General features: G+C 43.1%; 1 protein-coding gene across 2 annotated transcripts in view; it reads left to right on the top strand.

Annotated features, from left to right (window-relative positions):
- LOC105482341 (adrenoceptor alpha 1B) overlaps window positions 1-14,233 on the top strand; it is a 57,064-nt gene that overhangs the window by 2,745 nt on the left and 40,086 nt on the right. Inside the window, exon 2 of one of the 2 annotated variants that reach the window (XM_024792980.2) lies at window positions 6,323-6,430. The exons of the other annotated variant lie outside the window; for it this stretch is intronic. Within the exon in view, the coding sequence (XP_024648748.1) occupies window positions 6,323-6,430 (108 nt within the window). The remainder of the gene's footprint in view (window positions 1-6,322; window positions 6,431-14,233) is intronic. 2 annotated transcript variants of the gene reach the window in all.

Below are 14,233 nucleotides of genomic sequence, written 5' to 3'. Positions count from 1 at the left end.
AGAAATATTTTCAGTGGTTAGTGTTAAGTGGAAAGCGTTTGAAAAAGTTCTACTCCCCAGGCGTGATCACATACCATTGCAGGGAAGCTTGCTTTTCTTTCCCAAGGTCTCAGGGTTGTTTCACAGGCTTGTTGGGTTTACAATGGATGACAGTTCACACGGCATTGGGCCATTACAAAGATCATGGTTGTACATGGAGCTGATGGAGGTGATTTGGCCTCCCATTAGCCATATGACCTTGGCCAAATGACTACTCCTGTATGAGCCTCAGTTTCTTCATCTACAAAATGGGGCTAATTAATATTTGCTCCATGGAGTTTGCACTAATGTATAGGAAGGACTTAGCACAGTATCTGATATATAGCAGATGCTCAATGTAAGTTAGCTATGAGCAGTACAAACCAAACCCCAATCTCCCCTTCAGTATAACTGTGTCTTTTCTCTTTCTCTACTCATTTGCCAATCTCACACCTGTTACTAAAGTCTTGGAAGAGAACTGAGTCTTTCTCCTTTCTTCCTTTGCCCCTGCTCTCCAGCCTGCAGAGGCTGTGACCAGAGCATGCTCAGGAAGGAGAAGGCCTCAGCAGGATGCAGGAATGGATCAAAGGTGCAGACTTTGGCTTTTAGGGGCAGGGGAAATAGCTCCAAACAGGTAAGGAGGCTTCCAGCATATTGAAATGGGAAAAGCACAGCTCCGGTGATCAGGAGCAACAGAGTTCCCATTTGAGCTTTGCCATCAATTAGCTCTATGGCCCTAGGCTTTTTGCTTTGCTTCTCTGGGCTTCAGGTCTCATATCTGGTGAAGAGGGGATTGAATCAGCTTAAGGGATCTCAAACTTTGATAACTATTAGAATCACCTGTGAAACTTAATAAACAATGGTAGCTGCCTGGGCCGAACCCCCGGTGAATAGGATTCAGTAAGTCAGAAGGATCCCAGGAATCTGAAGGTGTAATCAGCCCACCAGATGATTCTGAAGAGGTAGTCCACAGACCAGGCTTTGAGAATCACTGGCCAGAAAATGCCTCTGTTTCCTTCAGGCCCCAGCACCCTAGAAGCCAGGGTTTTAAATGCTGCCAACCTCAGACCTTTCCCAGCCACATCGTAGTGTGAGATGATGTGGCTTCTCTCTGGGTCTTGCTCTTCAAGTCATCAAGCCCACCCTCAGTTTCTCCTCACTCATATTACCCCCATCGTCTCTCTCCTTTCTGTCTGTGCCTTTCTGAGACCTTGTCCCCCTAGCATCTCAGGTCCTGAGCTTCCACACAATAGAAAGTGAGAGGTTCTTGCCACCCTGATGCTATCTTGTTTCTCTTCTGGCAATGAAAACTTTGACTATCATGCGATGATCTCCCAGAGATCTTCCAATGATTTGTCCCTGAGCCAACCCCATCAACATCCTTCTTCCCTGAAAACCGAATGGATAAGGTGGGGAATGTGAACTCTAGGACTTGGGTTTGGGATGGGCTTCAAAAAGTACTCAAGAGCTTCAAACAGAGAGGGTACTTAATTATTGTTCTCTTAATGATTCAGGAAGAGCATTCCAGCAAAATAGAGATGTAGGTTTCTACTTCCTCTGAGTTGAAATAACACCCAAGCAAAAGTAGCATGATATAGAACAATAACTTCTTTGGAATCTGAAGAAGGTTCCAAATTCTAAATTTTCCATGAAAACCTTTTCACTCATAAGGGGAGGAAGCAGATGTGGGAGAGGACTGTGTTTGGCAAAGGGAGAAGTGCAGGTAGGAGCAACTTCCAATTGGTGATAGACTTTCAGGTGCCAGGATGGCACAAGATTTCCATAGCTGTGTTTGTTTTCTCCATGGGAGAGAAGGGTTGGGATTTCTCCTGGGAAGGAGGGAAAATAGCTGTGCCCCCTACAGGATCCTGTTCAGGGGCCTCATTTGTTTTTCTTCATCTCTTATTTTTATTTCTGGGAGCAGGGTTGGGCTGCCTGCAGAGCAGGGCCTCTTGTCTCCTCCTGCCCTCTCCCCACCTGGGACACCCTCCCCCATGTCCTCCCCACCCTTTCCCTGTGGCCTCAGACCAAGTTGGACCAGGGACCAGTGCTCACTTACTCAGGAGCAGGGATGGACTCCACCAAACAAGGACCTCTTTATTTGGCCCCTGGAAACAGGCCAGGGAGGGACAGGAAATAATTGAAATAGAATATAGTAGTATTTCTTACTCCATGAGCCATTTGCAAGATGTCAGAGAATCTTCAGCTGCCCAGCATTAGAATGAAGACTAACTTCCAGCCCACCTGGGGAAGACCTGGTCAGGGTCTCAAGAAGTGACTGAGCTATTGAGGATGTGCACTGCAGCAGTAGGGGAAGTTGGGGGATGCAGGGCTGGTAGCAGGAAGTGCTCGGCAGCCAACCAGTAGCTGGGCTTAGTGAGTTGTTTAGAAAACACTGGAACCTTGCCTTGCTCCAAATCTTTCTTCTGTCTTTTAAAATGCTGGAAGGCACCAGGAAGCCATTATTGAACTAACTGCTTTCCCCTCCAAATAAATGAAGGTCAATTTCAAAGAAACAGTTGTGTTCTCTATAGTATTGGAACAAAATAGGAATCCCTTTCTCCATTGATCTGATCCTCCAGCCCTTTCATTCAAATGGGGGCTGACAAATTTCCACCTTCTGCAAGCATAAGGGTCTCAGAGATGACTCAAGACAGAGCCACCCCCACAAACACACATTCATCTTCCAACTCTGAGACTTCAAAACACAGGGATTTGAGTTGCCCACAAGGAAATCAATTGGTTTGAGTACTTGGCAAGGGGGAAGTTTTTACACATGGGAATCCTTCCTGGAAGAGGGAAATCCTGCTAAAGTAAAACCCATTTGACCATGTATTAAATCACTAATAAGGACTTCCTAAAGCATCTACTACATGCCAGGCACTGCACCAGATACTGGGTTATCAAGCCAAAAGCAAACACGGCCCCTGATTGAAGGAGGCTTACAGCCTGGTGAGATTGTATTCAGTATTGGATACACACTATGTACCAGACATTCTGCTAGGCCTCCTACAGACATTATCTCATTAATCCTCACAGCTACCCCAACAGGCAAAAGTAACTGTTCCTTTTTTATGGACGAATATACTGAAGCTCAGAGAGGTAAAACTTCCTGTCCGAGGTCACACATCAAGTAAGTCATAGAGCCAAAAGTTGAATCCAGGACTGTCAGAACAGACCCATACCTGTTCCACCACACCAAGGAAATGCCTTGCCCTTTTGCTGTCTTTTAGCAACCTTTTTTCGTAGCACATGTTCTCCAGGAAACCCAGAACCACACTGTCAAGAACTAGTAACGATGCTTCTGTTGCAAAAGCTGCCTTTCTTCCACTGCCTGCTCACTCCTGAAAAAATAACCAACCCGTGACATATCAGGGTGGGTCATCCATGTTCTAGCTCACGGCTCGATGTTCTCCTGTACTGTGTATGACAAGGGTCTCTCAGGATTGGACATTTTGTCAGTCACCCCAACCAGAAAGAAAAAGTGGGAGAGACCTTGCCCTTCTGGTGATGTGGGTTCGCATCTTTACTCATTCATCCATTCACCGAATAAATATGTATCTATTCAGTGGGTACCGTGTCCAGGCATTACACTGACGATATAATGGTGAGCAAAATAGTTAATATTTCATAGAATTTGGCTCCAGTGGGGAACACAGATATATTGAGAAACACACATGCACAAACAAACGTGAACATAAATTGCAACAAGTGACTTGAAGAAAAGGAGTGTGATGCTGCTAGAATTCTAAAACAGGGGTTAGTACATCACAGGTCCCTGAGGCAGTGACATTTAAGTAGAACCCTCAACAGTGTGGAGAAGCTAATTCAGTGAAGGCAGCTGATAGAGGAAGAAAGGTGTGGGCAGGAGGAGGGGCACACTTGAAAGTCCTGAGGCCAGAGAGAGTGGAGAACTAACAGAGCCCAGAGAATTAGAAGGGAGGCAGGTGCGTGTCAGGGCCAGAGGCATGGGCAGAGGCCGGGCCATGCAGGGGCTTTTAGGCCACATTAAGGACTTTAGATTTTTATCTTAAGTGCATTGGCCACTACAACAGGGTTTGAAGCAGATGAAAGACACTGTCTGAATCACATCTTTTAAAAGTGACTGCAGCCACTGTGTGGAGCATACACTTCAGACGAGACAGGTAGGAGGCTTTGCAGTGGCAGTGAGAGATGATGATGACCTAGACCAGGCTGGGCAGTGGAGGTGGAGAAGCAGACAGCTTCAAGGACCTGGGGATGAGTTGGTGACAGCATAGGAGAGTCCATGAGAGAGGAAATGTGTTCAGAATAACCCTGGGGTTTCTAAGTAGATGGAGGTACCATTTGTTGAGAAGGGGAACAGAGTGGGAGGGGGGAGGCTGAACACAGCAAACAAGATACCTCCCAAGATTTTCCTCTGAACACACCATGCTAGGAACAATCTGCCACACACGTAAGTTGAGTAGACAGGTCCAACTCAAAAGTCAGGGGCTGTGAGCTACCCAAACCTAGCTGTTCATCAGAAACATCTGGAGGAGGGGCTGTTTTTAAAGGTGTAGGTCCTTGGGCCCCATTGTAGATCTCTTGCATCAGATTCTCTCCTTGTAGCGCCAAGAATCTTAGTTTTAACAAGTTTCCCTGGCGACTGTTATGCAGCCAGCACCACACAAGTCCTCCCCGTGCCTAGAAACCCCTGGAAGGCTTTGCAGAGCAAGCATCGTCATCCCTGTCTTTACAGGTGAGGGAACTAGAGTTCAGAGAGGTTCAGTACCTTGCCCAAGATCACACAGTTAGTAAACGGTAGAGTCTATCAAATACCACATTTGGCACTCAATAAACATTCATTATATTATTCCTGTTGTCAGTAAACTTCTTCTCCAACATTTATCTGAGATCTGGCACCCAGAGATTTTACTGGCTTATGACAAATCAGAAAAAAAGTTAGGAAAATGTTGTGTTCCTTTAAAAAATAAATGTATGTCATATACACGATTATCTTTTTCTTCTAAAGACTGTGTCTTTTCTATTTGGGGACACTGAAATAGCACTTCTTTGATGGAACGATGGTAATTAGTGGCAACAGTGTGTGTTTGTGTGTGTGTGTATGTGTGTGCATGTGTGTGTGTGTGTGTGTGTGTGTGTGTGTGTGTTGATATCTTACTTGGCAAAATTAAAAGTTAGTACCCTATGTCAGTCCCTTTCAGAAATTTTTTTCAAACTTTACTGAGTCTCCTAAAGTCTTGGAATCATAGAAGACACCATGGCGGCTAGACACAACAAATATTTGTGAGGAAAACAGGAGGAAGGAAAGAAGTGAGGGCAAGAGAGAAGGAAGGAGGGCTGGGTGAATGAGTTAGCCTCAGCTTTGCCGTGAGATTCGGCTGTCTGGGGCAGAGGGGCCGGGAGGGGAAGAATGATGTGTGCAGAGCTATGCCTGCCAGGTCCGACAGGATGGTGGGGCCCGTCATAGAGGCACCCACCCCTGCTGGAGCAAAACGGCTCACAGAAATGCCAGCAGGTGCGTGTGTAGCTGCAGTGCCATCATGGATGAGCCTATTAAGATATGTTATGTAGGAAATGCCTTTACCTGAGTGTGTGTGTGGCTAGTAAAAATAACTGATGTCTGCCGGGCAGCAGTGGGAAATTGCTTCCTGCCATATCTGCAGAATGTTTCTGCAGTCACTGTGCTTCCTAACCACATTTGATAATAGTAATACTAATAGCTACCATTTATTAGGTCTCATTGAATGTCAGGCTTACTGTGCTCTCCATGCTGGATAGGGGTTATTTCTCTGTATTCCCTTATTCATACCTGTCCACAGGATTGTGAAGTGGGTGCTGGTATTGTCCCCATTTTACAGATGAGGAAACAGAAGCTCAGAGAGATGTAGTGATTTTCCTCAGGTTACCCAGCTGATCAGTGACAGAACATGGATGCAATGCAGGCAGTCAGATGGGTTCATCTTTGGAGCTCTCCTAGAAGTGGGGCTCTGAGCCTGATTTAAGGAAGTGCAGGAAGGAAACTGGGGAAGCCAGAGTTTATTCTGAGGAGGAAAGAAAAAGCATGTGGCTGCCCGTCATTCAGCAACCAAGAGGCACCGTATCCTGGTGAGACCATAAAGAAGATAAAAATAATTGGGTCGTTCCTCTAGCAAGATAAGTCAAAATTTCTCTTATATTATTGATGCTTTAGAAGATTTTTTTCAGCTTCACAACTTATGGGTAATATCACATACTTTTTCAGATTTTTATCAAATTTGGAGAAACACATAAAATTTAGAGCACTTTTTTACAGTTTAGTTTCTGGCTGCATACATTTCAGACCTGGATTCACCACCATCCACCCACCTACGTGTGGTGCCAGCACCAAGGGGACACTCTTCCATCATGAATCTGCCTCTGGTCCTGCCTCTTGATGCCACAAGATCAGGTGAGTTGGCATCGTGGGCAAGAGAGTATTTCTAGAAGCTGTTTTTTCACTTTGCAGTTCCTGTGGCTAGTGGTGACCTAGCTACACAGAAAGAAAAGACTGTAAACCACATACATATATTCAACAGAACCCAAACAAAATCTATCTTAACTCGGCTCTTAGCTGGTTCCCAAAAATGTCCATGGCCCCTATATTAACCACCTACATAAGGAGAAATGGGAATAATATTTAAATAAGGGGAATAACCAATGTCATTAATACACCTTACTTCTGAAAACTTTGTGTGGCCATGGTGGGGGCATTGCAGGGCCCCTGCTGAGGCCGCATAGGGTCCCATGAAGAGGGAAGCCCTAAGGCTACTCTTCTCAGGGCTCTCTCCAGCAATCTCCTGACTGCTCTTTCTCCTCTACCTACTGTGAACGTCTTCTAAGCAGTGACCAAATCTCTGCCTAACACGGGTGCTCACACAAGCTGAATGAATGAATGAACACTGCAGAGCCCAGAAGAATAATTAAGAGTGCACTCAATTGAAAATTATTTGCCACTTCCCAAATACACTTTGCATTTTCTTTTTTCTGTGCATCTGTTCCCTCTCCCACCAGTGTGTTTCTCATACCCTCTGAATATCCAATTCCTGCTCATCTGTAAACATGTGGTTCTGTTTACACCTTTCTCGTGAAGTCTTCCTGGATCCCACCCTTTTCCTCATCAGTAATCACTCCCTTTATCCCTGGTTTGTGGTGCTTGTCACATTTCTCTCTGGGGATAAAGGCTGATGTGCACAACTTTTGCAGCACTGCCAGGCTGCAGACCTTTGCAGGGTCCAAGTTCAAATTGTCTTCTTGTCCTTCATGCCCAGGGATGTGTACATAGTAAACTCCATAAAAATAGCAATGACTGGCCGGGCCCGGTGGCTCATGCCTGTAATCCCAGCACTTTGGGAGGCCGAGGCGAGTGGATCATGGGGTCAGGAGATCGAGACCATCCTGGCTAACATGGTGAAACCCTGTCTCTACTAAATATACAAAAAAATTAGCTGGGCATGGTGGTGGGCGCCTGTAGTCCCAGCTACTCGGGAGGCTGAGGCAGGAGAATGGTGTGAACCCAGGGGGCACAGCTTGCAGTGAGCAGAGATCACGCCACTGCACTCCAACCTGGGTGACAGAGTGAGACTCTGTCTCAAAAAAAAAAAAAAAAAAAAAAGCAATGACCAATAGGATTCACACAGTGTGTACCAGACTTCTTCTAGTACTTGAACCTCCCACGGCCCATCAGATAGGTATTCACATTTTGCCCATTTTATAAATAAGGAAATGGGGCCGGCCGTGGTGACTCAAACCTGTAATCCCAGCACTTTGGGAGGCCAAGGTGGATGGATCACCTGAGGTCGGGAGTTCAAGACCAAGCTGGCCAACATGGTAAAACCCTGTCTCTATTAAAAATACAAAAATTATCCGGGCATGGTAGCGGCACCTGTAATCCCAGCTACTCAGGAGGCTGAGGGAGGAGAATCACTTGAACCTGGGAGGCGGAGGTTACAGTGAGCCAAGATTGCACCACTACACTCCAGCCTGGCAGACAAAGCAAAACTCCATCTCAAAAAAAATTAAATTAATAGGTAAACAAATAAGGAAATGGGCTTAGAGGGGTTAAGTGGTTTATATCATTCCTTGAAACTACCACAAGTTCATTACAAACAGACTGTCATAGACTCATATTCTAAAACCAAAACGCCGATCTGGACCTGGTCATGAAGCCAGTGAAGAGGGATTGGCTAGGTGAAGACCCGTGTGGACACAAGGTAGGATCTAGAAAATGGATGGCCTCTTCATTCTTTATTAAAAGACTGCCATTCCACCTGCCTCTGGGGGAGATTGTCCCATTGCCAATTGGCCCTCACACATTTCCTCACCCTACTAGCCCTGGTCACTTGCCTCTCACCTCTGAGAGGGATATGGTCAGAGTTGATCCCTGCAGAAGCAGAAAAAGAGAAAACTATTCCAGTGACTTTATAGCAGAGCCAGATAGAGACCTCTAAAGGCCTAAGGTATTGAAAAGGGAATAATAAAATTATAAATTAAAACATGTACACACACACACACACACACAAACACACACATATGCATAGAGCCCTAAAATAAATGTAAGGAAGGCCAACAATATTCTGATTCTTTCCATGCAGGTAACTTTGATTTCTTTAACATCAAATTATTTCACCAAAAATACCGGCGCCCCAGCTTTGTGAATGCTCTGAAGACACACTGGGTCTTTCTGTTGGGTAATATATCACTGTTCTCTAACGGGGTGACCATATGTCCCATTTCACTGAGATGGTCTCCTTTTATGCCTATTATCAAAGCATAATTATAATTAGCACAATAACCCTTTCTTATTTTCAAAAGTGTCTCAATTTGAACAATAAAAATGTCTCCCTGTTTTAAAACCTGGAATAAGGGTGTTTATAGTGTGGACATCCAATAGTACCCCAGTTTCATGCCAGAGCCTGAGATGGAGAGGAAAGAGAAACTGGCACGAACAGCCTCAACAGTCCAGAGAAAGATTCATGATGAGAGAGCAAAGTCATCATCCATTTAAGAAGGAAAAATGTGACTTACCATGTGTGTATTTTGTGGGAAGCAGGAGTTTTGTAAATGTGGGTCTGAAATTTTTTTTAAAAAGAGTTCATTTATTTTACTTGCCCTGATGATACAAGCGAGTGGCTGAGCTGGGATTTGAATCTATGGCTGGCCAGCACTAAATACTTAGGGAATAAATGATTAAATGAAGGAATGGATCAATTTCAGCACAAGCTAAGTGGTGCCATCTGAATGATGGGTTCCTCCAGAATGCAGAGGAGACAGAAAGAAGAGTGGGCTGAAATAAGATTTGGGGGAGGAAAAGGAAAGTGAGCTATGTTTTAAGGACTTGTGAGGCTGGAATCAGTGCAGGCGGAGGGCCATCTTCACCCCAGCCATCATCACCCCTCCTGGCATGACAGCACGTGAGTCAGCTCAGGATACAGTAGAATCTGTCCACACTGACAGGCTCTGCTCTTAGGACTCTATCAACAGCATACTCCTGGGCACACCCACCTGCAGCTCATCTGACCACCCTTTGAACGAACACTCAAGTGCCCCTCTCTGGTGCGAGAGCAGCAATTGTGCTATAAAAGTTGCACCAATAAGCAGTTCAGTTCAAAATGTTCAGAAACAGAATGTTCTAGCACATGCAAGTGGCCCATTCCTCCTAGAGCTCCATTTAACTTTTTCCAAGGGTGTCTGCCCACAGTGTCGTGCTCCCTCCTAAGCTTTCTATCTCCTGCTTGGAAGAAATTGGGGCTTAGTTTTGCACACTTTTTGAAATTCTTCAAGACAGAGTTTCCTGCCAGGCTAACATGCATTGCTTAGAGGCTGAGCTTAGCACCCTGGCCGTGCCCCAAAAGGAGGTTAAAATGGGACCAAGGGCAAGCCGGGCTCACTGTCATTCGCAGGCATCAGCCCCAGGGCTCACACCACCAGCATCGGCCGGGCGGAGATCCAGGGAGGCAGCTGGTTGGGGAGGAGGAGGATCCACCAACTGGAACAGCAACAAAAAATTACATCTCTGATTCATATATTCAGGCCATTAATCGGCCCCCGGCATCAAGAGGAAGCGGTAGGATCCCTTCTCCCAGCTTCTAGGGACACTTCCCACAGCGCCCATTTGTGATTCCTTGTCCCCAGCCCTTTGGCATTTACCTTAACGCCAAGGTTCCTTGGCTTCATTGTTTTGCGGACCCCTTTGGCAATCTGATGAAGCCCCTTCTTACAGTCGACACATCAGATAAAAGACACAGGATTTCAAAGAAAACCAATTATATTGAAATACAGTTATAATGTTGAAAAAACAAATTTATTATAGAGTAAAAAATGTCCTTTAACATATTAAACAAGATCTAGCAGCAAGTCAAATAAATAACTACTATAATTTTGAAGTACTGACAAGTGGAAATATTTCAAGATTATCTGCAACAAATGTAATGTGCTATCACAAACCTGATTTCTAATGGTGACAAATCCTGCTAACTCTAGTGTGGCTGCTTGCCTACATTCCTATCAAAGGAAATGCAAACTTTCCGCCAAAGGTTAGTTTGGGGTTTTTTGTTTTTTGTATTTTTTTTTAAAAGAGGGTTTTTTTCTCACCCGAGTTCATGGACCCTCTAACTCCAGAATAAGAACCCTGCCTTGGGACATTACAAAAATGTACTCCAGGATATGAGATTTTCTATACTTTTTTTCTGTACAATGTTTTATAAAGAATGCCTGTTTTTAGACTTAGGACCACAGGGAACTTGGACTGTGCCATCACGCCTTGTAACTATTTTGCATGATTACTTGTAGCAATTTTTAAAAATCAACTAGTTTATTTTTTAATGATGCATAGATTCTTATTTGAATCAGAAAAAAAAAAAATGAAAAAATTCTTCTGCTCTTACCTACCCCACATTCACACCCAACAGTCTAGTATTTTTTCCCCTGAAGTAAACATTGTTACCAGATTGTGTATGCTTTCCAAAATAGTCTATTTATTTGTAAGCATACATATCCATATGTGTATGTGTATGTTTGAGTGTTTTTGCATGTAGAATATGTGTGTTTTCACTCTGTTTATTTTGATTCATGGTGTCATTTTAGAAACACTTCTGTGAAAGTTTCATTTTTCACTCAACAGCACGGCATATCTTAGACATAGTTCTATGTCAGAATGCATAGAGTTACTGCTGGTTTTCATGGCTGCATAATAATCCATTATACGAAGTGTCCTATTTTACTTATTAATTTCCCAGTTGATTGACATTTAGGTTATTTTTGGTCTTTTACTACAAACAATGTTGAATGAATACTCTTGTATATATGTCTGTGCCTACATATTCAGGATAAATTCCTAGAAATGTAGTGGCTGGGGCAAGGAAGATTTGGTATTTTAGGTTTAACTTGATTATGTGTAATAAAAAATTTTAAATATAGTAAAATGCACAGTGGTGTTAAAACAAATAGGTTAGGCCGGGCACAGTGGCTCACGCCTGTAATCCCAGCACTTTGGGAGGCTGAGGCAGACGGATCACCTGAGGTCAGGAGTTCGAGACAAGCCTGGCCAACATGGCAAAACACCTTCTCTACTAAAAATATAAAAATTAGCCAGAGAATTGCTTGAATCCGGGAGGCAGAAGTTGCAGTGAGCTGAGATCACGCCACTGCACTCCAACCTGGGTGACAGAGTGAGGCTCCGTCTCAAAAACAAACAAACAAACAAACAAACAAAACAAATAGGTTAGATCTACATCTACTAATCTATTAGGAGGGTTGCTCATGATATCTAAGTAAAAAAAAAGCAAGTTATAGAGTAATGTCTAACCCAATTTTTAAAAGCTATTTATTAGTTTAGTTACCTCGAGGGGTAGGATGGAGTGAGGAGGAGTAGGTTATTAGCTTTTTCATAACCTCTGTATTATTTCACATGTTCCAATAAGCAAATACTCTATTTGTGATTAAGAACATCAAATTAAGAAAATGTGATAGAATACAAATTGGGTTTCAATAGAATTACAGTGGGGACTACTAAACATTTTTAAAATTTTAGAAGAAAAACTATCAATGGTTAAAAAAAAAAGATTGTTGTTCTTAGTCATTTTCAATCTAATTTAACATGTATATGAGATAGATGGATAGATAGATAGATAGATAGATAGATAGATAGATAGATAGATAGATAGAGATATGTCTATATATATGTATATATCTCATGCTCTGTGATTACCAGATCTGGAACACTTAGAAATTGCTTTGGCCCATGCTGGGAGCAGTGACTCATGCCTGTAATTCCAGCACTTTGAGAGGCTGAAGCGAGAGGATCACACCAGGAATTCGAGACCAATCTGGGCAACACAGGAAGACTCCCATCCCTACACATAAAAAATAAAAATTAGCATCATGTGGTAGCATGGGCCTGTAGTCCCAGTTACTAGGGAGGCTGAGTGGGGAAGATTCCTTGAGCCCAGGAGGTCAAGGGTACAATGAGCCATAACCACACCACTGCACTCAAGCCTGGGCAACAGTGTAAGACCCCATCTAAAAAAAAAAACAGAAAGAAATGACTTCAGCCCTTTCCTCTGCTGGTTACAGCCCTGCTCTTCCCCCAATTCAAATTCATGCTGTCAAGTTGTTGATTTTTTATTCTTTTCAAAATGAGAACAATTTTCTCTTTCTTGGTAGCAAAAACTAATTTATACGTAACAGCAAAATATAAAAAAGAAAGGAAAAATCATCCATAATCATATCACCTGCCTTAGTCCATTCAGGCTGCTGTAACAAAATACCTTAGACTGGGTAATTTATAATAAACGACAGAATTTATTGCTCACAGTTCTGGAGGCTGGGAAGTCCAAGATCAAGGAGCAGGCACATTCAGTGTCTGGTGAGGACCTGCCCCTCATAGATGGTGACTTCTACGTGTCCTCACATGGCAGAAGGGGCAAACAGGCTCTCGAATGCCTCTTTTATAAGTACACTGATCCCATTCATCAGAGTTCTGCCCTGGTGACCTACTCGCCTTCCACATGACCCACTTGCCAACACCACTGCACGGGGATTAAGTTTCAACATACTAATTTTGGGAGAGACAAACATTCAGACCATAGCACCATTGATATAACCATGTTTAATATTTGCCTATGCAACTTTGCAGAATTTTCTCTGTGTGTCGTTATGTGTATTCACACAAATTAGATCACCCAGTGCTTTTTTCACTAATCAGCAAGTCATCCTGCCTGACTTCTTATCATATCGATGAATCTGAGTCTTTTCATTTTTTTTGTTTTTCCCTTTTTTCTTTTCTTTTTTGTTTTTATAGACAGAGTATCACTCTGTCACCCAGGCTAGAGTGCAGTGGCACAATCACAGCTCATTGCAGTCTTGAACTCTTGAACCCAAGCGATATCCCCCTACTTCATCCTCCCAAGTAGCAGGGACCACAGGTGTGCACCACCACACCCAGCTAATTTGTAAATTCTTCTGTTGAGATGGGGTCTCCCTATGTTGCCCAGGCTGGTCTCAAACTCCTGGCTTCAAGCGATCATCCTGCCTCGGCCTCCCAAAGTGCTGGGATTACAAGCATGAGTCACCGCGCTCAGCCTTTCCCATCTTTTTAATGCTGCACTGAATTCCATAATAGAAAGTATCATAATGTATTTAACCAATCCAGTTATGTAAACAAGCCATTTACACCAATAGATAAGACACACACAAGGTATCACTTTACAAGGTACAAATGTGGAGTGAAAAGTCTGTCTCTCTCACTTCCTTGGCCCCAGTCATCCAATTCCCCTCCATGGAGGCAACTACTCCTACCAGTTTCTTATATATTCTTCCAGATATGTTCTATGCATATAGAAATATATTTATATGATCTTTTTAATGGAAATAACATAAACACTATTCTATATTTTGCTTTTTTCACTGAACAATGTATCTTGAAGGTCTTTCAATTTCAATGGAAATTCCATTTCCAAATAAAGTAGCTTCATTCTTAGTAGCTCCATAGTATTTCTTTTTTTTCAGATAGATCTCCACGGAAAGACATTGTAGGTTATTTTGAATTTTTGTTACTACAAAACAATATTCTTATACATCACCAATTTCCACATGAGTAAATATATCTGTAAAATCTTGTAAGTGGACCATTCTGAGTAAATGTTTTCATGTTTGTAAATATTACCAGATTGTCTTCTGTAGAGATTATGTCAATTTACATTTCAGTAACTGACAT

Source organism: Macaca nemestrina, chromosome 6 (assembly GCF_043159975.1).
Source record: "Macaca nemestrina isolate mMacNem1 chromosome 6, mMacNem.hap1, whole genome shotgun sequence".
Classification (NCBI taxonomy): Eukaryota; Metazoa; Chordata; class Mammalia; order Primates; family Cercopithecidae; genus Macaca; species Macaca nemestrina.
Note: the sequence above shows the minus strand (reverse complement) of the source record. Positions and strands in the feature narration are given on the sequence as shown.